Below are 24,082 nucleotides of genomic sequence, written 5' to 3'. Positions count from 1 at the left end.
ATTTTATAATCCTCTGTCACAGTGCTCATGTAAATCAGGTATATTTTCCTATAAGTGCAAGTAAGGCTTTTATGAAGCGGGGTGTGTTTATTAGATCCTGAGCATTGATTCTTGTGGCTTATGTAAGTAAGTATGTGGGGAGTTGTGCAGATGCTCACAGTTCCCCAGGAAAGAACAGAAAGAATTGTTAGTTCCTTCTTTGTTCCTGTGGCATCAACCACAGTGGTTCTGTCTGGCACTTGTCATTCCTAAGTGAAAATTGAAAAAATGTTAATTCTGTTTAGTTGAGCTGCAATCCTGCATGGTCATACAGTCGTCCTAAGCTGCTGTGAAAATAAACCATTTCGTTGGCAAGGATAGATAAAGGCAAGTTGGCCAATCAACTACTAGGACCCCGGTTTTTGGTTACACATGCAGAGTTTGTATACAGCACTAAGCCACAAGGTGGATTGTTTAGTTTTGACTTGATATATTGTACAAACTCAACCAGTTACTGTGATCAGCTATGAATCAAAGTTTAACATGATACAGGAACAAGGTCCTAGATGAGTATTTGTCTCTGGATATATTACATCAAGCTGTTGCAAAATACAGCTGTGTAACAGAATTTTCTGGCTGTACTACTGGTCTTTGGGGAATTGTGCAAGGGAAGTTAGCCGCTTTTCCAACCTTGGGCCCATGGATGTTCTTGGAGTACAGCTGCATGGCCAGTGATCATGGGTAGTAAGTGGTTTAGTCCACTGATAACAGGGAACCCAAGTTTAGAAAAGCTGGATCTCAACAATTCATGCTGCAAATTGGGGAGCTTAAGTTTCATTTTAAATATTATCTGAGGTTTCTGATGTTCTAACGCAGGTGTAAAATGGGAGGTGGGAAGTTTAGAAAGGGCTTTCTAAGTGATAGCACCCTGACTGTACTGATCTCCAGGGACTTGTCTGGCATCTGTTTGACCCCAAGCAAAATGTGTTCATTTCTTCAGGCTTTTTAACCTATTAGTTTTATATCTTACCTTTCATTTAGAAGCCCAAGGCACTGTACACAGTATTTCCTCTTTTGATTTACACAACACAACAGCCCTGTAAATTGGGCTCATCCTGTGAGCCAGGACTTCCTTAGTCTTAACCCCTGTACACACTGCATCTTGCTTAATTGGTTTCCAGTATTTATGATCCTTATTTCTGCCAGGTGGTTTATTCTTTCCCTATTAAAAGACAGGGATAAGCAGTTATTTAAAATAAGTGAATAAATTTCACTTAAATAAAGTTATTTAAAATAAGTGAATAAATAGAGGGGAGGGCATCTGGTAGTCTAAAGATAAGGCCATTCATTCTCATCTCAGGTTGCTCTAAGTTTAAAGCAGTGATAACTGACTTGACTCTCTTCCAAGTCAAGCCTTCCGCAAATTCAATCATTGAGCAAAAGGGTTTCTCACAACTGTCGCTTTGGTTTCCTTGCAGTAGAGCAGATTGTAAAAAGGCCGAGGTTCCTCCCTCCCCAAGTTGAAGGAAGAGAATAAGAAGGTTGTTGTTTTCACGGTTTATCTATCTCAAATCGCAGATACCTAGCAAATCGATGTTGTGGAACTACACATCCCAGCATGCTTTCAAGAGCAGAATTCCCCCCCCGAATTCGGATTTCATCCAATAGCGAGTCGCGCGGCAGAGGGGCGGGGACTTTAGAAAAGGCGTTCGAGGGAAACTTAATTGCGGGCGCCGGGTCTCGGCTGATTGACAAGAGGACGGCGTGGTGGGCTTTTTCGCCAGCCGGTGCTGGCTAAATTATTGCTACAGTCATTTCTGTGGTTTAACTGTTTTAATTACATATAGTTATAGTTTTCTCTGGACAGTTTATAAGCGTAGGTTATTTGGAGAACGAGGCTTATCAGCGGTGGGTCTAGATCTTTTCTTCATTCAGTCTTTCATTCTAGTATTTGTGTGTGAGAGAGGACTGAGAAAAGCGAATATGACTGAATAAGGTTGCTTAACTGGGTGAATGTGATTGTGACTGCTGCCACAATTGTGCTAAACTAGAATGTAGCTAGCTTGTTGTGGTTTGTGGTAAACCCAGCCAATTATGTTTTCATAAACTATGGTTTAAAAACCTGTGGTTTAGTGTGATGTCAACTCCTTATGGTTGAGTTGGCTATGGAGATGTACATGTGCAAGACAGGGAAACAGTGAATGGTTTCTGCCCCTCAAATTTTGGCCGGGGTGTTTTAGAGTTGGGCCTTTTCATGCACAGATCAGAAGAAAGACACATGTATTAAAGAAAAATACAACTTTCAAAAGTTTTAGCCACTGCATTCCAGTATATAATGTGTCTCTCACGTTTTTGGAGAGAAGAAAAGCACCAATCACATGTAGATCCTTTAATATTTGTTCTCCCAAGTTAATAAAATAGTTGGAAAAGATGGCAATCGTGTTTGATGCAGAGAAAGAATGATCAGATAAGGAGGCTGAGGAAGGTCTGGATACTGTTTGCTCATGTTTTTGCCTTGTAAAATTTTAAAAGTTGGGATGTAAATACATTAAATAATAACATCAGCATATAGTATGATCAATATACATGCTGTCCTACAGCAGAGTGCTGTACATTCAAAGGAGACCTGTCACTCTGGATAGTTTAAATCATATCTGTGATAAGCGTAAGTGATATGTCTGCTATGACATATGATAATCTGTTCAGTGAAGATGGCTCTCCTTTGAACATACTCTGCTGTATCACTGCATAGACTTTGATGCTATTGTTTAATGCAGTGTTTCTCAACCTCAGCAGGTTTAAGATGTGTGGACTTCAATTCCCAGAACTCCCCAGCCAGCAATGCTCCTTGAGTTAACATTTCCTCTTCAGCAGTTGCATCACACTGCTGACCTTGTGTTCATGCTTAACTTATGGTTACATGGAGATCCAGATTCCTTTCATATGTACTACTGCCAGTCCAGGTCTCTCTCCTGTACTTTACATTTTTCCCTGTTAAATTCCACCCTATTCATTTCAGCTCACTGCTCAAGCCTCTTTAGATCTTTTTGAACCTTTTCTCTTACATCTAAAATATTAGCCACCTCTCCCAGCTTTGTGTCATTTGCAAACTTATACATTTGATAGAATGCTTTGCCAAATGTCCTGGAAAATTCTCTTCATAATGGATCTTTAGCTAAATTCCAGAAAATGTACCTTGTACAAATGCATACTCTCTTAAAGTTCTTCTCTTTACTAATAACCAACATTTTAGAAATAAAACAGGGCAATGCAGTGAGACCCAGTAAAGCCATATCAGCAATTAGTAGTAATTACAAAAATTGGATATATTTAAGTTGCTACAGTAGGTCTTGAAGAGATTTGATGCCTGATTCTTTGCTCATCTGACATGCTGCAGAGGAATGTAAGAATTTCTTGCTTTTTTAAAGGTATCTGAATAAACGCTAAGGAGAAAATGGAATCTTTGAGCACTCCAGGCACACCAAGAACAGAGCTGTTAGCAGGTACTGTTTAATCCCAATTGGAAAGGCATTTTAGGAGCAAATATTTGTTAATGTTTAATTCTTCATCAATGCTTGCTAATTTTGTCAATTTCATTTCACTCTTCCTTTTTGAAGTGGAGAGCAATGCATGCTGACTGCCCTGTCCTTAGAATAATCCAGGGAGACTGACTGATACTTTGCAGCATGTTAAGCTTCTAGAGGAGTAGTCATGTTAATCTGTTGTTGCAGAAATATGTACACTAGGTTCACACTATATATAGTGTGGGTGTTTGAATACAGTATGTTGTTAAAACCAGCTGTTGAGATTAGTGAACCATAGTTTATGGATGAACAAGTTGTAGGAATCCAACCAGTTGTGGTTTATTTGGTAAGTCATGGCTGAATGTGATGTATGAATCCAGTTGTTAAACATCAACACTCCAAACACAGGCGTTGACTGAACAGAGGTTTGAGTTTGGGTGTCCATAATCCTTGTTTGACAATCTGCTACTACAGCAGGTTGACTTTTGTGCTTGCTGCTTTATGGCCACCGACTCCTCCTCCTCCTCCTCCAACAAAAAGGGGTGTCACCGAAGTGTCTGCATTATTGTAGTGGGGAAGGAAGCCTAGTCCAATTATTGGAAAGCTTGGAGTTATAGCTCTGCCCTGAACTACAATTAGTTGTGGGAATGCAGTTGTTCTTTCCACATTCCCTTGATTTGAGCTCAGCTCTTGATTAATTTCATAGACATGTCTATATAATTTTCACAACAGCAATACAGAAGTGATTTGCTGTTACGTACCTCCTTAGGGGATATTTTTCAACTGTCCAACCTAGCTTACAACCCTGAGTTTGTGGACTTCCATCCAAGGGCTAATTAAATGCTTAGCATTTTGAAAGGGGAATCACTAAAGTTTGCTGGGTGCTGCCATCTGCTGTGCTGTCTGCATCAGTACGTAACTCTCATCACTGAAATGGTATAGCTATGCCTGTGTAAGTGGATGGCTTGCATTCAGGCCTGCCCTTGGTTGTATATTAGTGCATAAATATGTGGAACAATTAATTGGGTGTGAGAAAGTTGCCATGGCATTGCTCTTCCCTACTCTGAGTCATTAGAAAATATTTCCTTTCTTCTGTTTAACAAAGTTTTATGAGTGGTACCCCAACTATGATACTGGCTCTCAATGTCCCTTGGCTCCTCTTTCTTCTTAATTGTCATAACCCCATTCAAACTTTTTGTAATTTTGTTTGTCCTTTTTCCTCGGAGATGAACAGTGCTTCATAGGCAAGTATATAGGTGAGCTGGGCCTTTCATCAGCTGAGTCTGTCATCAGTCCAGCCTGCCTCACTGACTCTTTGGAGCTACAGGGAAGCCTTCATGATTTAGACAATGTTGTCTGCTGGAGTGATAACGTGGATAACTGTATCTCCTACCTCAGTAAGGTAGGCATCTTCTGGGCAGGGAAGAGGATGTGTGAAAAGGCATCAAGCCTTGCTGATATGTCCTTCCACTGCCTTTTCTGCTGTTCCTTTGATTCTGTCAAGCTCCACAGATTGCAACAGGCAAGGCTCATACCTGCTCATATGCTAGCTGCACTCAGAGAATTTTTAAGATACTTCCAACATTTTGCTACTGACTCTTTTTTGTTGGGAACAACTTTGAACAATGAGCTACTGAGAATCAAGGATTCAAATGCTTCTTTCATAAATGGGTCCTGGGTTCTGTTTCCCCTCTCCCTCTGCCTGGCTGCTGGAAGATAATGCTGTTTTGCCACTGTTGTGTGTGTTCCCTCGTGCATACAATAACTCAGAAAGCTACATATTTTCATAGTTTTAAATGTGCAACTGACATGTGCCTTCTGATCATTTGCTGAGCTTTTTTAAATATTAAGAATCCTGTCCTTTTTGTAGGTAACATTGGGCAGAAGGGCAATTTCTAAGCGGTTATATCAGCTTGCTAACTGAAAGGCTAGACTAAGTCATCTACCTGTAAATAGATCTGTTGGTGAAGAATTTCACTCAATTTCACTCTTTAAGTATTTGCAGTTTTGGTACTTTGATAATGCTAAGAACAAATCCAGATCTGGTCAAGGTCTCATAGTAAGCTGATCCCTTAGAATTGTACTGGATGCTTGAAAAAAGATTGCTTAAAAACAATGAGAGTAACTTGATCAAGGGACAGCTACAAAAAGTGAGCAGGTAACTGAGAAGCAAATAACAATGAGAGGAAAGTCAATGGAGCTGAATGGTCCTTTTATGCCTTTACTAACCGTTCTATGTTTCAACTGTACCCTTAGGAGTTAGTAGCACTGGGGTTCCCTGCCCTTTATAAGGATGATGGTTCTGGAGATGGTGTCGAGCATGGCTTTGATCTCCTGGAATTGATTAATGGTGCTTGCAGGCTGCTGAATCTGTATCAAGGTACATCATCCAAGCTAGGTGATATGGAGGCAGAGGAGATGCGGCGGGATGGAGAGCTGGATTATCTGAGGGAACGGCAGAGCAAACTCAAGGTCAGAGCCTCTGGATTCTGTAATGTGTGTGGCTGTCAGGCCTAGCCCAAGAAACTCCAGGAGACCATGCAGATTCAGTTCAGCAATGTTTATTAGCTACGACCTCTAGTAAGAATCTTTCCAGACTGAAACTTAGTTCCCACAGTCAGCCAGTGAAAACAGAGTGAATTTTTCAGGGAGGTGCCAGCCTCATCCTCTTATCTCTTCCTCGCCCCTCAGGAGACGAAAGAGGATGTTTCCCTCCCTGAGTGTGGCCTTCATAATTCCATTCCATCACAGTGGCCTATGTATTAGCTAATATCTGGAAGATGCTTTGGCATCCAAACATTTTAAAAACCAATACCTATGGCAATAGCCACATACTTGAAGCAAAATCCACCAAGAAAATGTATGCACAGCTCTTTTGAAATGAACAGGAATTCATCCTTCCAGATGGCTCACTAACAGGGACAGCCATGGAGGATTGCCCTATTTCTTGCATGCCTGCCCAACAACTCCACCAGAGTACCTTTCAGTTTACAGTCTTCAAGTCCCAATAATTACCAAAAGCAAAATATACAATATAAATGTGGATTGCTCGGATGTCCTCTTCATCATAAACAGCTCTTTGCTGGTGATGTACACTCTTCTCTTCTTTCTGTTCCATTATATTTGTCTTCCCCTAGGGGACAGTTCTGCTGGCTCTATAGCTGTGGAGGTGGATTTATTAGATTTCTGTTGCTATTTGTCCCAGAGGATTAGGTTTATGAACTGGCTGCATCTCTGAGAATTCAGTCTGACTCTTTGCCACCTCACAGTGAGCTGGGCGGTGACAAATTCAAAATATAAATAAATAAATAAATAAATAAATAAATAAATAAATCTCTCCTACAAACCTTAATTTATGGCTGCAATATCTAAAATAAAACCATGTTGACAATAAGGTTAATGTGGATTCTGTTAATGCATTCAGTTACTTATACTGATCATGGCACTCTACTCATAACATTATTCTGGAGTAAAGTTTAAAGGGTACTCAAGGCTGTAGAAAAGTTGATTTATATCTCCTAATCTCTAATATGGGAATAATCAACTTTTCTTTTTTCCTTTTTGTACAGATTACTGAAACAGTATGTATTTATAGGTACATTTACATTTATTCAGTTCATTTAATCCATCCATGTCTTCTGAGTTCAGTTTTCCCACAGGCAGTGAACATCCTAAGAAATATGAAATGCATTTGACACATATATTCCGGCATTTCTATAGGCTCATAATGAGTGCTTAAGAAATATTCTAAATGCAGCAAAAGCAATTATCTTTAAGCAAAGCAAAATGCTTCCTTAGATTTTTCTAAGTAATGACAATTATTAGATCAGTAAGTTATAACAAATCTGTGAAAGTCAAGATTATTATCATTAACAGCACACTCGCTGGAACAGAAGATTTCTGGATTATGCAGCATGTGTTCTCCCAATGTTATAAAGTAAATCTATAAAGAGAAGTAGCACGTACATCTCTCTCAAGCTGTCCATTGCCAATACATAGTGACTGTTGTATAGTATCTTTCGTGATGCTTACATGTCCTAAAGGGGGATGCATGTGAATATCTGGCATTTCTTAGAAGACTTCAGTCATATTGCAGTCTACTGGATTCTTCTTTCTTGGGACAGGAGGGGCTTTGTACATTGCTATGATCCTGATTACAGCCCCAACCCATGTAATTTTGTGAGCGTGCTGGGTAAAGCTGTGGATTTACCTGTGGAGAGACAGGTATAATTCTGAGCCATTAAGGACATGGACAGTTGCGTGAGTTTAATTTAAACCCAGCTTTCTTAAAAGCTCCTTTACTTGCTTGATTATTGATATCATAGATGTTTTCACACTGTCCATATAACTGGAAAACTGTCTCAAATGCAAAGGTTGTATATGGACCCAAGTAAAGATATGGTATATACATGGGAGTCACAACCAGAATGTAATTGCTTTTTTCCCCCACCTTCTTTTTACTCATTGCTCCAAAATATTATGAGATAATTTCTTGAAAGTACTCCAAATAAGTGAATATCCATGCTAGGTTTGCATGTGTATCAGTGTATCAGTAGCAGTGAATTGTGACTGTATTTGGCAACAACTGATACGGAGCAGCTGCAGGTTTTGATAAATTATTTCCTCCTCTGTGTATATAAATAAAATTGTCATTCAACTGATTAAAACAGGCAGATTTCCATTTCAAAATGCATATGATTTGTGGCAACTGTATCTGAATTTTGGCAGAGTTATTAAATGTCTGTCAAAATTTCACTGAATTCATAATTGACCATGTCACTGGCCCTTTCCATTCTGTTCCTGCAAATAAAAAAAAGTGAATGTCAGTCTATTGTCGTCTTGTATGGAAAAAAGGAAAAAGCAGTCAAACAACGGGATATATGGCATTACTGATGAACGCATTTCTTTTTTTAAACAGCGTATGTATGTTCTGTCCCCAGACTAGAGAGAGAGCCCCCTTTCTCCATGCCTGCAGTCACTGTTGATGCTGTTCCTATTCTCCAGTGAGAATCTCATTCCTAACTACACTAATATCTTAGTTATCCCTGTTCTGTAATATAATTAATGAAGTAATTCATATTTGGGGGTGGGATGAGGCAAGAGACTGTAATAAAATTTCCCCTTTGGGTTTAATTCTTTGCTGTGATTGCTTCTCTTGTGTCCACCCCTCCCCCCACCAGGAACGTGTGGAAGCACTTGAAAGGGAAATTGCAGCTGTGCAGAATAAGGAACAGCAGCTTCAAAGCAAAAATAAACACTTGAATGATATGCTGAAAGAAGAAAAGGAGGAGGTGAGTGAGCTAAGGGAAGAGTGATTGAGTCAGTTCTCCTAATGTTGAAGGTGAAGAGTCTATTGGATGTCTTCTCTCTTAGTTAACATGGATGCAGCCTGCCGGGAAGTGTTAGGCACGTGGGTCTCCCTGAAATGAATGGGAGCTACACAAAAGCATCACTAAGGGATATGCAGGTCAGCTTCCCATGGACTGGTCATCACATCATGCCTGGTCCTTTTGGAACCTTGCTAATGTAGCTAAATTATTGCAAGTCTTTCAATCTGAGCCCTAGATACAATCTCATCTTCTAATTTTTATTTAATTATATGCTATTAATGGTTGCCATTGAACGTTGTAAGGCAGACTTTCTGATCCTGATGAAATGCGTTGAGCCTAGAACAGCTGGAAATTCTGGGAATTATAGCCCCAACATATTTGGAAAGCACAGGTTGGAAAAAATAGGTGTAAGAAACCAGGCTAATGTTTGAAGTTCTTTAAATGCAGTACAGTATACACAGCAAAAGAATATATCATTAAATTGGGCTTGACTTGACCTGTACACCCACAATCATAATTCAGACAAGTATATACATTGCAAACACCATTTTGGCCTCTATATACAAACATAGACATACTAAAAGAACAGTTGACCTCTCAGCCCATCCTGTGTCTCTTTTGTACAGATAATACAATGACGCTGACAGATTTGATTCATGCTTTTGTACATTCCTATCCTAATATAGTTAGTGATGCATCAGTGCATCTAGGCACTATGCAAAACAGGTAAAAGTAACATTAATTATTGGAAATATATTAGCCTTAAATTGAAAGAGAATAGATATTGGCTAGTACAGAATTCCATAGATAACAGTTATAGCAGTAGTACAAAGACAAAAAAACCCGAGATTCCTGGTTTAACAAGTAATAAAGAATAAGGACAAGATCAGTGCAAACTGAGGATCAGAAAGTAAGCAGGCACATAATAGAATCTAATATTTTACCCTATTGGAAAAATTTCTAAAATATATTTGTGATCAGAAAAAAAGGAGAAAAGAGTTTAAGATGGAACAAAGAAGACACTGTTGAGAGTTAATTAAAAAAAACAGTAGGGACAAAATATATTATTTCCTATTCCTGAATGTTATTTTTTAACAGCATGAGGGAGGTTTTTTAGGTTCTTGCATCCTTTCCACAGAGAAATAATGATAGGCTCATAGTAAGTAGCAAACTTACTTGATTCAGTCATGTTTGGCATTAGGTGAGTAAGACTTGATTTTAAAATATTTTATTGAAAGTCTACAACAGTTGTATTTGATAATTTTGTTACCAATCAGTGGCTTTAAAAAAATTGTCTATAATTACATTTAAAAACTTCATGGAAGAATGCTATACTTGAATAAATATGTGATGTCTTTGTCTTCCTCCTCTACCCATATAGTTCTCCCAATACAGTGCTTTTTAAATATATCAACGTGGCCTGAAATTTACTGGCCCACAGGGCAGTTTCTGTCTTGTGTGTGTGTGTGAGAGAGGAAGAAAGTCAGTAGTGGTCTATTAGAGGAAAAACCATTTGGATTCTGGGACTGCTTCTTGGAAAACCTGAATGTGGTCAATCAAGGGAGCTGCAGAAAGACCCCAGCTGCTCCCCTAGCTTTGAATGAAAGCGTGGTTGTCCCAGCAGGTCACCAGTCTCCTCAGTTCTCTGGCTAACCAGAAGAACCAGCATGGCCATGAAATGAAGAGGAAGGAGCAAGAACTGCTTCGACTGAAAGACAAGATGAGCCAGATTTTAACTGACAGGAAAGACAAGAGAGGAAGTAAGTGAGTAACTACAAGTGGAGGATAAAAATCGTAGACTTATTTATTTACTTACTTACTTACCAAATTTATATGGCTGCCCATCTCACATGAAGTGACTCTGGGCAGTGTACAACAATGAAAATAAAACGATAAATATATAAAAACAATCATTAAACAATCATGATTAAAAATACAACTATCAGGTACAGGCGAGAGTAAATTAAACACAATGAAAGAGCCTTCTTAAAGTGTCCCCAGTCCCCTGGGACCCCTGGCCTGATATCAAAGCCAGGTCTTAAGGGACTTACGGAACATTAACAGGGATGGAACTAACCTCACATGTGTGGGGGAGAATGTTCCATAAGGTGGGTGCCATGGCAGAGAAGGCCCGCCTCTTGGGACCCGCCAAATGTAAGTCCCTAGCAGATGGGACCTGAAGTATGCCCTCTCTGCCAGATTTAATGGGACAGGCAGATGTAACTGGGGAGAGGCAGTCCCTCGTATAACCTGGTCCCATGCCATGAAGTACTTTGGAGGTCAAAACCAGCAATTTGAATTGGACCAGAAGCAACCTGGCAACTAATGTAGCTCACGGAGCAGAGGTATGACGTGTGCTCTTATAGAAGCACACACAACTGCCTGCGCTGCTGCATTCTGTGCCAACTGAAGCTTCTGGATACTCTTCAAGGGCAACCCCTATTTGCTTTTACATTGGCACCAGAACCATCTGGAAACCCTGAAGTTGCTCCTGGATCATGGGACGCTGACCTTATCTCACTCACATCCCGAGATGAGCTTGTGCTGATCTTTTGCATTATAGAAAACTACCAGATTTTCCTGCTTACGTTTTCACAGAACCACTGTGTATAACGTTACTGTGCTTCCCCCTGCCCCCCTGCCCAATTTTTGGGGAGGTGTACACCTATGACCAGATCAGTTCTAATCAGTTATTAGTAGATTTCCAAAGAGATGCTTGTACCTGGGAAAAATAGAAATGGCATCAGCTATGCATCAGCCAATCAGAAGATTCAAAATATTCCTCCTTCCCCTCCCCAAATGCATTTTGTTAGCCAGCCAGCAAGCCATGATTTTTTTACAGCAAGGGCTGTATGATAAGGGCTGTATGATAAGGATCGCTAGTGAGGAAAGTGTGGAGATTTAAATTCAGCAGGAGCCTTTGCTGGAAGATGTGTTCTTAAGGATATGCATGATGGTAAAGGAATACTGAATAATTAAATAGCGGCAGGTCCCATTAAAAAGTAAACGTTCATAATATTGTTGTCTTGGATGCAGAGTATAGGTTTAGCCCAGCTATCAATGAATGCTCACAGGCATTAATTATGTTTGAAGTAAAACAAACAATTTATTAAGAAAGGCATAGGTCAGGAAAACCCTAACCCTATTCTGACAACTGGGAAAGCACCTGACAGATTCAGGAAGTTTCTTTTCTCTCTTAAACACAGAGATTCATTTAACTAACAACTGGCTAGATGAGAAGCTGACGTAAGGACAGACTTTCTGCGGAAAGATGTTTCTTTTGCATTTTAAATAGCAGAAATGAAAGGGAATGGCGTGGAGCTTTTGCTAGCAGACCTTGAACTCAGAGAAGAAATTTTCACCTCTGATTTTGGCTGTCAAATCTGGGGAAGGAGGCTGGGGAAAGTATGTTACTATTAATAATAGTGCATTTACTAATTTCCTAGCTTACTATTTCCTAGCGATTGAAATTCTCAATGTCCTTCCTCGGGCTGATGGCAAGAGGGCCACCTGGAAAACTGGTAGATCCCTGGGCAGGTAAGTTGGTGGCATCTGCCTCTACCTATCGTTCAGGAAGATGTGGCTTTGAAAAACCATTGGAAGAACCATTTGGCCTCTCGATTGGAGCTAGAAGGACACGACCTGAGATTTGGGTGGCATGGATATTTGTGGTACAACAAAGTCAAGCGTTAATGTGGATTTTAAAAATCATGATGTTAGATGTGCCATATTGAGAATATGGAATAGGTACAAACCTGGGTTGTGCCTGAAAGCACCTTTGTGGCTCTCAGCACGAGAAACATTTAATAGACAAGAAATAATAGGCAAACACAAATGGTAAACTTATCATGAGATGCTAGAATTTTGTCAAGGGGAATGTAAAAATCAAGAGAAGAACTGGTGGCAGCGGGATATAGTTGTCAATGGTTTTCTTTTTTACAGTTATTAGAAAGATTTAAAGTAGATAAAAGAATTTATGGTTTTGAACATTGTAAGATTGAGTTTGGAACAGAATTGTGTACCAGTGATGAACATATAATTGCTAAAATGTATAAACTTTAATTGAAAAGTGAAACAGAAGAACAAGTGAAAGAATGTATGATAAAGTGGGCTAAAATTTTTGGTTATAATATACAGATGGAACAATGGGAAAATAGTGGTTGAAAGGATTGAAATTTATACTATGCTATAACCTTAAAGAGAATTTTTATAAAATTATGTACTATTGGTATATGTCATCAGAGAAATTCTCTAGAATATATAAAGGCACTTCAGATTTATGCCGGAAATGTGAATAACAAGAAGGGACCTTTTATCATGTTTAGTGGATGTGTAAAAAAGCTGGAAAATTTTGGATTCAAATATACACACTGATTCAGAGGATTTTAAGGATTAATATACAATTGAGACCAGAGGTTTTTCTTTTGGGACTGATGAACTAACCGTTGGAACAAAGTCACGGAACTTTGTTTTTATATATGATAACTGCAGCCAGGTTATTGTATGCACAAAGATGGAAAGATTCGGCATTACCCACAATGGAGGAATAGTTGGTGAAGATGATGGAACTTGCTGAGATGGCTGAATTGACTTCTTTGATCAGAGAAAAGACAATATCTACATTTATTGCTGCCTGAAAACCCCTTATGGACTTTTTGCATAAAACAGGAAAAAATGAACTAATGATTTATGCTTTGATGATTATAGATTATAGAAAGAAGAGAGTTATGTTGTAGCCATAGAGTAAGAGGTAAATTTATAATTCTACTTATAACTGCTATAAAGAAGATTGGAAGCCACGTATTTGTATCTTTTTTCTTTTTCTTTTCTTTTCTTTTCTTTTCTTTTCTCTTTTCTTTTCTTTTACTTTTTTTCCCCTTTCTTGCACTTTTAGCTTTCTCTTTGTTTTCTTTTTCTTTTCTTTTTCTTGCTTTATATTAATTTATATTAGTTTTCATCTTCCTTTAAAAAAAATTTAAAATAAAATTATATCAAAAAAAGGAAGAATTTGGCCTGTCAACAGAAAATTATCAGGTTACTGTTTAATAAAAATTTAGAAAGTTACCTTATTGAATACAGTCAGCTTCAGGTAGCTTTTATTAGCTATACAAATTGGAAGCAATTCTCCAAGATTTCAAATGGGGATTTCCTCCAGTCTTACCCAGAGATATCAGTTCCTGGGATTTATTTACTGCATGCAAAAAAAATTGTGTATTTTTATAATCAGTGAGAAGGGCATCTTATATTCCAGGGAGAAGTCCTATATTTCTCTGTGTGACATTCCTACACATTCTCTGTGACCTGCTATGATGCATGCTAGTCATTTGACTTTTCTCTGTTTGCCCTTGGGACAAAGGTACTAATGCCAACTCAATGTTACTAGTATTTCTCAATCTCAGTAACTTTAAGAAGAATGGAAATAGTAGAGAGAATCTTGTGTTTAGGTGGTTAAGGGCCATTGAGATGTTTGACTCTATGGACTAATGCTCAACAACTTCACTTGACCCCTTGTAGCTCTGTAGAGTACTCTCTACAGTACTCAGTTTTTAAAAGATCAAGACAAAAATTCTGTAATGCTTCTAGTCATGCAAATTTTATGAATGTGTCTGAATTTTTTTTGCATAATTTATAAAGGAATGGACGGCATTATACTTGAGATTTTGCTAAGTTTCATCCATAATACATTTTCAAGCATATTTTATAACCTTCAAATCTAGGAATGGAGATTCCTAAGGACCATTCTAGCACTTGCATGAAATTGCTATCTATGCACAACCCTGGCTATACTGAGGGTGGTGGATTACTAATGACAAAGTAGATGGTGGTGCTCCAGCAGGCTGTTGTACATTCAGTTTTGGAAAAAGCTAAGTGGATTCAGGCCTGGTTAGTACTTGGATGGGAAATCAGAAAATTCCAGGGCTATAAATGAGCCTGGGAAGTTGGGAAACATCCCAGAAGAAGGCAACAGCAAATGGTTCCCATATAGTGGCCAAGAAAATAACACAGATGTGTCCATCACCAGGTTTTGAGCTCACGTTTTATCTAGGTGATGGTCAAGAACTGAGCTGAACTGTGTGAGGAAAACTACAATGGAATGGTTTGGGAACTTCACACTAATGCAAAGGTTGGTGAGTAAAGAATATTTAGCTATATGCTGGCAATATTCCAGGTGTATATTTTTGTTTTCTACTCTTGTAGAAAGGAGGAAGAGCTCTACTGCATCCAATTGGCCAAGCAGGAACAACGGGAACAGGGTCTGGCTTTTGAGAATGCCAAACTGAAACTGCTACTGAATGAAGTGAGCCAAGACTTGGAGCAGATGCTGTCCACCGATGGGGGCAGCGCCAGAGTAAGGGCTTCGTGGGGATACTTCTAGCTGTTGGTAGCTATAGCTTTACCTTCTGGTTGAGCTCCTTGAACCTCTTTGGTGTTCTGCTTTTTTTTCTTTTTTTTTTGTCTCAAGGGCACAGAGCAAAGTTGTCCATACAAGTCCTTCCAGGAACAGTGGAGCAGGCTCAGAAATATCATAAAATCTCGTCATAGCCAAGGTAGAGTAACTCCCACATCACATTTTTCAAAGATAAATTTGCTGCCGTTACAATAAAGATAGATGCTAACTTCAGTGGATTTTAAAGCCTATTGAATATATTCATGAAGGGGATATGAGATAAGGTACACTATTTGCAATTTGTTTATTTGCCACTTTGATTTATATATTTATTTGAATGTATTGGCTGCCCAACTCCAGTGGACTCTGGAGGGCACACAAAACTAAAAAGACATAAAAACAGCTAGAAATATTAAATCAACAGACAGCCCGGACTAAAGTGCTCTAATAACAAAATCCAAAATAACTAATGAAATTGCCTGAGAAATAAATAATAATAATAAACTTCATGTGCGTTAATATAACATCTCTAATGGCCAAATATAGAGAGCAGAGAAGATCCTTTTATGCTTGTTTGGGAGCTTTCCAGGAGTGGCATTTGGTTCCTAGAATGAAATGTTGGCTTTTCTGGGCCTGTTCAGAAAGACAGATCTTGTTTTTCCCTCTATTTCCGGTGTATGCTTGATGTTTAGTCGGTCAAAACAGCAATACACACACACAGAGCATACCAAAGGTTTGTAGCAGTATAATAAATATTTGGAAGGGAAGAAAGGGCAAAGAGGAGAATCCCCCAAATCTGAGCCTATCCAATAGACAGCGACTCTGGGCTGCTGTTGAAGCAGAGAGGTAAGCTCTGTGCAGGGAGGGAACAGCAGGAGCAGCTGGAACCTTGAGCAGTAATGCTCCACGTTGCTGTGTTTTTCTAATATTCCATAAATGATTTAACAGCAATATGTAAGCTAAGAGCAGCTGTAAGACACTGTATGGTGCTCTGGAATGGGCACTAACATGGTAGTGTGTGAAAAGTCTCCCCTTGTCTTGAACTCAGCTTGCAAAGGAGATGTGAAGGGCAAAGTTTTGCCAGGTTGACATGGCATGTGACTTACCCGTTTTGTTTTAGTGAGTCTTGTTTCTGGTTGGGTCTAATCCAAAAGCAGCTTAAACTCAGGTACATTAAATGAAAGAGCCTCTCATTCAAGTACATTTACTGAAAACAAACATAGCTGCTTATATCAAAACATGGTCCAGAGTTCTTGCTAGACTCCAGTGTGACTTAGCAGTTGTTACGAAGCAAAGGCATGGGGTGACAGGAAGGCAACCAGTGAAAAACTTCCAATACATCAGATTGCTGTAAAGCATTTAATTGCCACCTAAAAAGGTTGGTTATAAGTGCATTGCTTTTTTTAAAAAATGCATAAGATAAATGCACATTTCTGATGTTTATGCCTTTAAAATTTGCCATAGTTTACAAGCCTATAAAGTGAACTCTGATCGTTTTTGTCATGCAAAGAAAGAATAGAGATAGATTGGTGACACTAAAAGGCATAGACCCAGCTGCCCAACTCTGTTAACCAAGCTATACTGGTTTCAAAAAACATTTAAATATGGTTTCAGTATTTAAGGTTTTATGTATATCTAGTACGCTTAAATTGCCCTAAATATTCCCTAGTCTGGGTTCTGGAAGGTAAAATATACATCCAACCAGTCTCTGTTTTCATCTTTCTCTCCCCAGCTGTGGGTTGCCAAATGTCCGAGGGTGATGGGCAAACCCCTGTCGTCATTGTGACAGACCATGACAAGGAAATAATGAAACTAAAGAACGAGATCGAGGAGAGCCGAGGGCTGATTGCACTGCAGCAGCAGTGTTTCCAGGTAAGCAGCTGCTTCCAGCTGCTTTGCCCTGCTGTTGGTGCTCCTGGGCTTTTGTGCAGGAGTCTGGTAGTTTTAAGAAGAACTAGAAGTTGTAAGATGTCCTGCCCTATTCAATGCCTTGACTGGAGTTTTTTCCACCAAGCTGTAGTAAATAATTGTGGTACATCAGTGGCAGCTGCTTGTTCTCCTCTCTTTCAATACAGTATTTATAGCTAAAGGGAACAGATGACTCTGCATTAGTCTGACATCACCTAGTTACATATTCAGTTACTGAATTAACAAATACAGATGATTTATTTGCATGTAACCTGCCTTTCTCAATGAGACCAAGGCTGCCAAGAATGTAATTATTTTAAAAAGCAGTTTAACAACATAGTAAGTAAAACAATGCTGCTATAAAATACCCAAGTACCAGAAAATGTCTTTCCTTCTCACAGTTATGGCATTTCAAAGAAGAAACTCTCATTTCCTTGCCTTCTGTTAGCCTTCTAGTTCCCTCTTGTGGTTCATGAAACAAAAGACACTCTATTCATCTAGTTCAGTGTTTCTCAACCTTAGCAACTTTAAGATGAGTGGATTTCAACTCCCAGAATTCCCCAGTCAGCTGGGGGGGAAATTCTGGAGGTTGAAGTCCACTCATCTTAAAGTTGCCAAGGTTGAGAAACACTGATCTAGTTAATAGCCTTGTTATTCTTCCCAAGAATTCTGGGAACTGTAGTTTTGTGAGAGACACCCTTCAATTTCCATGGCAGAATTCTCATCATCCTCACCAAAGTATAATTCCAGGATTTGCTGAGGAAAGTTGTAGCATTTAAGCCAGTATATAACCAATATAGCTCTGTAACAAAGACTTGCCCTGCCCATAATGGAAAACATGTTTTTGAGCCCTATGGATCTATTTGTAATTTTCACCCAACGTAACCCTTTTCAGGAGCAATTGATGGCTGCCTCCAGTTCAGAGTTGCCTGCCCATCTGAAGGGCTCTTACTTCTTAGAGGAACAGCAGCGGCTACAGGAGGAGCGAGATCTGTTTGAAGAGCAGAAACAGACATTTGAAGTGGAACGGAAGAACTTCACTGAAGCAGCCATTCGCTTGGGATGGGAGGTAGACAGCTGTTCCCCCACCCTGAGTTGAAGCTGATCATTTCATATCATAAGCAACAGCAGCAATTCCTCTTTAAAACCTACAGTAGATTTTCATCTTAACTTCTCCTTTTGTGTTTGGGGATATTGTCTTACAGTAGCCCATAAGAAAAAATCAATGCCTTTGTTAAAATCAACCAATATTCATGGGCAGAGGAGAAGCAGCTAAGTAACTCACAGTAAATGAGGAGAGGTAGGATATTTAGTCTCTTTCCTTACATGGCAGTCTTTTAGTGACAGTGCCCCCCCACCCCAAGCGTTCTCAACATTTTGAACGTGTTTGTAGGCCCCCAAAAGAAATTCCTGAAGGAAGGAGTACTGCTAAGGAAATTAGCAGCACTTGTAGGCAAGGCAAAAGGCAATCATACTTTATTTTAAATTCTACAGGTGGCAGAAGTGTAGCACAGGAATCTCTGTTCACCTTGCTGGACCCTCACAGCTTTCTGATGCAAGCTTTTTATACATTTCTTATACATAGGTAAAACTTAGGGACAATAGGACAGTGCAAACAAAGGAGAAGAAATCCTAGAAACCATGGCAGAGGGAGCGTCTTGAGGGGCTTTAATGGTCAGGAGGTTGAGGAATTTTAGATGGGGCTAGATGCAATAGTTCAGAGTACTTACTGAGATACATGTACGTTAAAACTTAACAAAAGTTTTGAGGGCAACAGGAAGAATTTTAAACAATGTATGCTTGTGATCAGGTCAAGGTCAAAATCTTAGTTGAGCTTCATCTGAGAGACTTAAATTAAAACAATGGAAAAGCAGAGAGGGAAATCTAAGGGTAGAGGAACAAGGAAGAAAATACAGTGGTAGGCTTGTCCTTTTCTAAAACCCAGCATTGCTGTAAGGGAAAATGAGAAGAGGCTTTTCTTCTTAAAGCTACAATAGAAGAATAAAATATAACACAATGAAAAATGTAGTAATATAAAATGTCTCTAAGAGTACCCTCTGGGTGTCACTCAGTGTGCCCTCTTGTTGGTTTGAATAATTCAGAGAAATCCTGGAAAGGAAATAGATTATGGCTGCTCAATGTTTTGGATTCAGCTTCACGTGATTCTTCGGCATGCGTGCAGAGCATTTGTTTGGAGCACCTTAAAGCCACTGCACAATCCCAGGAAAAGACAGAACTGATTTAAGGAATTGTGGGCAGGTGCTATCTGCATACTCCAAAGCATCTTCTGGAGCAGTGCTTGTCAACGTTGGCAACTTTAAGATGTATGGACTTCAATTCCCAGAATTCCCCCGACAGCATCGCTAGCTGGGGAATTCTGGGAGTTGAATTTCATACATCTTAAAGTTGCCAAGGTTGAGAAACACTGTTCTGGAGCCTGAATCCAAAGCACAGCACAGTCCTAACAAGTATATTTCCTGTTTGTTTCTTGGCAGAGGAAACAGTTTGAAGAACAGAAGGCTCTGTTCCTGAAGCAAGAATTCTTGAATTCATTGCCAAAGTTAGATAGGAGAAATACTAAGTGGCGGCTTTCTGCCCCACTTCCTCTTGGAGAAGAGCAAGGTAACCACATTGTCCTTCACAGGGTTGTCATGGGAAAAATGGGAGGAGGGAGTGCTATGGATATCACTTTGAGTTCCTGAAGGGAAGACAGAATCTAAATTGAACAAATAAATAAACAAACAATATCTTCAAATAGTTTCCTGTTTTACATGGCAATGGCCACCTACAGTCTTTCCTAGGATGCATACTTAAAATAGGTGATACGTTTAAAACAGCCTTTCCCAGCTTCCTGATGTTGGCTGAGGACAGATATCGTAGCCTAATACATTTGGAGAGCATCAGGTTGGATTCTCCAAAAGAACTATGATTGGTTCTTCCATTTTGTCAAGTAATGTTGTAGAGCTTTGCTGAAAGAGACTCACATTTCCTGGAATATTCAAGCTCCATGAATCCCAAAACATGTGGCTTGGATTAGCAGCCTGAGATTTGTAGAAGTTGCCACTTACTTTCCCCTTTTCCTTCACTGGGTCCTTTGCAGTTGCTGGAGGACATGTCTCCATTTGGACAGACTCTACCAAAAGCAATTGTAGATATGGTCTGTTTCTATCTTGGGTTTTAATTTTTGGGGGGCATTCATGCTACGAATGAAAGTTTGCCTTCCCTCCAAATCCTCTAAAACTTGTAAATAGAGACAAGGGCATCTTTGGAGTTTACCTAGTGTCTGTGGAAGAAGGCATTTCACCTGGGCAGGGCTTCTGTTGCAGAGCAATAAGCCTTTTGTCCTCTGCAAAGCCAGTGCAAAGAAAAACAATCCTCTCGCTTCTCAATATTAATTGCTGTTCATGGAGAATTTTGGGAGAAAGCATTTGATGGAGTTTTCTATCCAAATGTGTTAGAAGGCAATTCCCTAATTCTAGTATAGTATGGCTGTTGGAAAGTGTATTATAACACATTTGGAAAACACCACTTTGGGGAATGCTGATCTGTGACAAGTGGTGACAATGAGATTATACTGATGAATCTCCAGGCCTCCAACAATCTGAGCTGCAAATGATTGATGTATCTCTGTCCATCTCTACAAATTGTTTCCACATTCCAACTCTGGAATTTCCATAAGCATTGGCTTTCTGACAATGGAAGCGTTTGGGCAATTTTTGTTTTGTTCTGGAGGACTAAAGAAAATCTGTTCTTCCTTATTTTACACCACACATAGTCTCTGTCTTATCCCCTCTCCTCTCTCCTTGTTCTTGCCTTCTTTTCTACCCCAGAAGCTGGTCATCTTTTCTGAATCTATTGTAGTGCCTTCTTCATTCTAATTTCATCCCTGGCTTTCCCTCTCAAAACATTTTGTAATGTCACAAGTACTTCAATAACACTGTTGCTTGTTTCAACAGCAAGGGGAAATGATCGAGGGCTTGGATCATTTTCCTTACAAGAAAACTAAAAAGATTATGTATTTGTTAATTGAGAATAAAAATAATTCAGGAGAGATATATAGGATTTGTTTTATAGAGCACGTAGTTTACAGTTTTATGTGGCTTTTTAAAAAAATAGATCAATTCTTGGAGATAGATCTAAAGGCGGCTCACAGCTAAGGTGGGCAACTCCCAGGCTGACAAATGCCTTCTCATTGGCATTGAATTTCAGCAGTCTTGTCATAGCAAAGGATCAGAAATTTAAAAAATGGAAATTTGTCAAATCAAAAATATTTTGAACAGTATGCTTTTAAGACATATGGATGAATTTTATATAAATTCATGCTTCAGAAATATTTTTGGATTGATCTAGTCACTTGATGAGTGTGTAGGTGAGTGTGAAAATGGGGAATAGTGATAAAAGTATTATGAAAGTGTGCTATCTCTCTAAGTTGTTTTTGACCTTTTATAGCTTTTGGAAGTTCCTAATTGGTTATTTTTATTAATTTGCATAACTTACTGATTATTAATTCCTACCATGCCCTCCTTCTATGCTCTGGTCCTCCTTTCCTATTTTTATGCTAATCATATCATCTGGAACGTCAGTTAATTGGCCTGAAAAGTATCAACTAACCTTAATGTTGACTATGGTAGCAACGTACCACTAATGTCAACTGTGGGGAGTCGGGACGGGGGAAGAATAAGAAAGCCCTGCTTGTAGGCTTCCTAAGAAGTCTGTATGGTGCTGGTGGCAACAGGATGCTGGACAAAATGAATCTCTGATCTCAAGCAGATGACTTCAGAACTTCTGCTTCTTTCTTTTTCTTTCTTCGACTGCAGATTGTGAAGAGTCACCCAGACTAAAAATGTGGGGCAGACCCATCTGTACACCATACCCCAAGTTTCTTATTACACCATGCTGCACCCCAACAGACATGTTTAAAAGAAAACAGCTTTCCTGTAATACTAGTAGCCCTGTAATATGCAAAGAGCAAATTCTTTCAGACAACTGGTAAGATTCTAAATTCTTCCTGGCCTTGTTGAACAACACAATTAATGTAGCTTTAAAATCGTGACCCTTTCCTGTTTAGGAATAACTTCTAGCTTCTATGATTATATCTAGATAGTGTGTCTGTTTACACAGAAGGTAATATATCTGTATCTACTCTCAGTGGGGTGTGTCCAGGTTTTAAGTTTGCTTTAGCATTTTTAAAAAACATATTTGATTTTTAAAAAGTTCTTAATAGCATCTTTAATAAATATATTACAGTGGTACCTCTGGTTACGAACTTAATCCGTTCCGTGACTCTGGTTGCAACTCGAGTTGGTCTCAAGTTGAGGTAAAGTTTCCCATAAGGTTCAATGTAAATCCGGTTAATCCGTTCCGCCCTCCGAATTTGGTCGCACCACGAGGCAAATTTCCCCATAAGGTTCAATGTAAATACGGCTAATCCGCCCTCCGAATTTGGTCGCACCCCGAGGTAAATTTCCCCCATAAGGTTCAATGTAAATATGGCTAAACAGTTCTGAAACATATGCATTTTATTTTTAAACCTCAAAAACCTTCCAAACGCCACAAAAACCTTCCAAATGCCACAAAACACACCACAAGCCTCACCGAACGTCTCCTTGCTACCGCGATCTTGCCCACAGGAAGCCGTGACTGCGTGGCAGCAGGGAAAATGGCCGCGGATCTGGTTCGTAAGTAGAGGTAAATTTTTGGGGCCAGAGCTGGTCGTATCTCAAAAAATTCGTAAGTAGGGGCGTTCGTAAGTAGAGGTACCACTGTACTTGGAATTTGTCTATTTTATCCCTTTTAGGTTCAGCTAATTTGGGGTGTATTTCCAACTGCAGATGAAAGGCACTTATTTTCTGGCAGCGGGAAGAGGGAATGACAGTGATGAGGTTCATACACTGCATTAAGGAGGATTGTTTTAACCATGGTGTTTTGGAGAAATCAGGGTTGGGTTCAAACATCATATTAAACTGAAACCAAATATTACATCATAGCACAATGCATAATATATAATTACAGTGTATGAATTAGTTGCACTGATAGAGACTGATTCAGGATTTTAAAAAAATATATATTATGGAGTCCTTTAATTAAATCTTGCCCCTTTCCCATAAACTGGAAGCTGTTGAGTTCTCTGGATTCAGAAGGATCCATAAGGAAGAGTAAAAGTACATTTCTTTCTCTCTCTCTCTTTTTTTAGGCCAAATTCTCCCCAACAGCTCAGCAAAAGAAGAGAAACCTACCAACACACAGCCTGCCAAACAGAAATAGCTGTGAAGGATGATCTCCAGGATGATTGCTTGGATCGCTTCCTCAACAGCTTCTTCTAAGGATTTCTTTCACCACGCTACTATTAATTCAATTTCAGTGCATGTTGCCATGAAGGCTACATGAAATCAAAATTTCTGTTCTATTCAACTGAAATTGAGAAACGTATTTCGTTCCCTTATTTGTATTCTAGACATAATGTGTTGCTTCTACTTAAGAAAGGTCAACAGAAATACATGTCTGCATTGAAATGCCTACATAAAAAGTAGATCTACTGAGAACTGCTGTTTTGAGATCCAACTGAGTTTTATTACAGCACAGAATATATCGGTGAAAATAGTTTTTAGGAATAAGCCAGCCTAAATTTGTTAGACTGTACTTGTTAACATTTGTATCTCTATATGCATGTGGAGAGAGGGGACAAATCATAAAAATGAAGTAGGTTTTCTTTGGGTGTTCCTATTTTTTAAAAATAAATATGCATTTTAAGAATGTGTGGTTTCTATTCTAATTTTGTTTTGTTCTGATACAGAGTGGGTTGTTGTATGCTTGGAACCAGGTTCTTGAATGTCAACACCTTGAGGAGAACAGAATGCCGGGTGCTTTGCCTAGGATCTGTATAAAAAATATTTGCAGTGGTCCAAGTATTTGGAGTGATATCACCTCTCCATTCTTTTAAAAATTGTGATTTC

At 39.1% G+C, this 24,082-nt stretch overlaps 1 protein-coding gene across 1 annotated transcript; it reads left to right on the top strand.

The window, feature by feature from the left end:
• Window positions 1-89: 89 nt before the first annotated feature.
• LOC112540153 (afadin- and alpha-actinin-binding protein-like) lies at window positions 90-23,890 on the top strand. Its single transcript, XM_025163880.2, has 14 exons — window positions 90-1,887; window positions 3,408-3,482; window positions 4,730-4,905; window positions 5,760-5,975; window positions 8,684-8,794; window positions 10,458-10,593; window positions 12,295-12,370; window positions 15,032-15,182; window positions 15,297-15,381; window positions 16,954-17,093; window positions 18,025-18,198; window positions 19,625-19,751; window positions 21,947-22,118; window positions 23,323-23,890. Exons 2-14 carry the CDS (start codon window positions 3,434-3,436, stop codon window positions 23,450-23,452), a joined length of 1,743 nt encoding a protein of 580 aa, XP_025019648.2. The 5' UTR covers window positions 90-1,887; window positions 3,408-3,433; the 3' UTR covers window positions 23,453-23,890.
• The last annotated feature ends 192 nt before the right edge of the window (window positions 23,891-24,082 follow it).

This window comes from Python bivittatus, unplaced genomic scaffold (assembly GCF_059951505.1).
Source record: "Python bivittatus isolate LINGU-HERP-01145 unplaced genomic scaffold, Pbiv_v1 ctg000220_np1212, whole genome shotgun sequence".
Taxonomy (NCBI): domain Eukaryota; kingdom Metazoa; phylum Chordata; class Lepidosauria; order Squamata; family Pythonidae; genus Python; species Python bivittatus.
Note: the sequence above shows the minus strand (reverse complement) of the source record. Positions and strands in the feature narration are given on the sequence as shown.

What these genes read in the sequence shown, in the direction of transcription:
- LOC112540153 (XM_025163880.2), top strand. Translation starts at nt 3,434, where the DNA reads ATGGAATCTTTGAGCACTCCAGGCACACCAAGAACAGAGCTGTTAGCA. An exon ending in AAGAACAGAGCTGTTAGCAG is followed by an intron (nt 3,483 to 4,729) that starts GTACTGTTTAAT and finishes TTTTCCTCGGAG; the next exon opens with ATGAACAGTGCTTCATAGGC. An exon ending in AACGGCAGAGCAAACTCAAG is followed by an intron (nt 5,976 to 8,683) that starts GTCAGAGCCTCT and finishes TCCCCCCACCAG; the next exon opens with GAACGTGTGGAAGCACTTGA.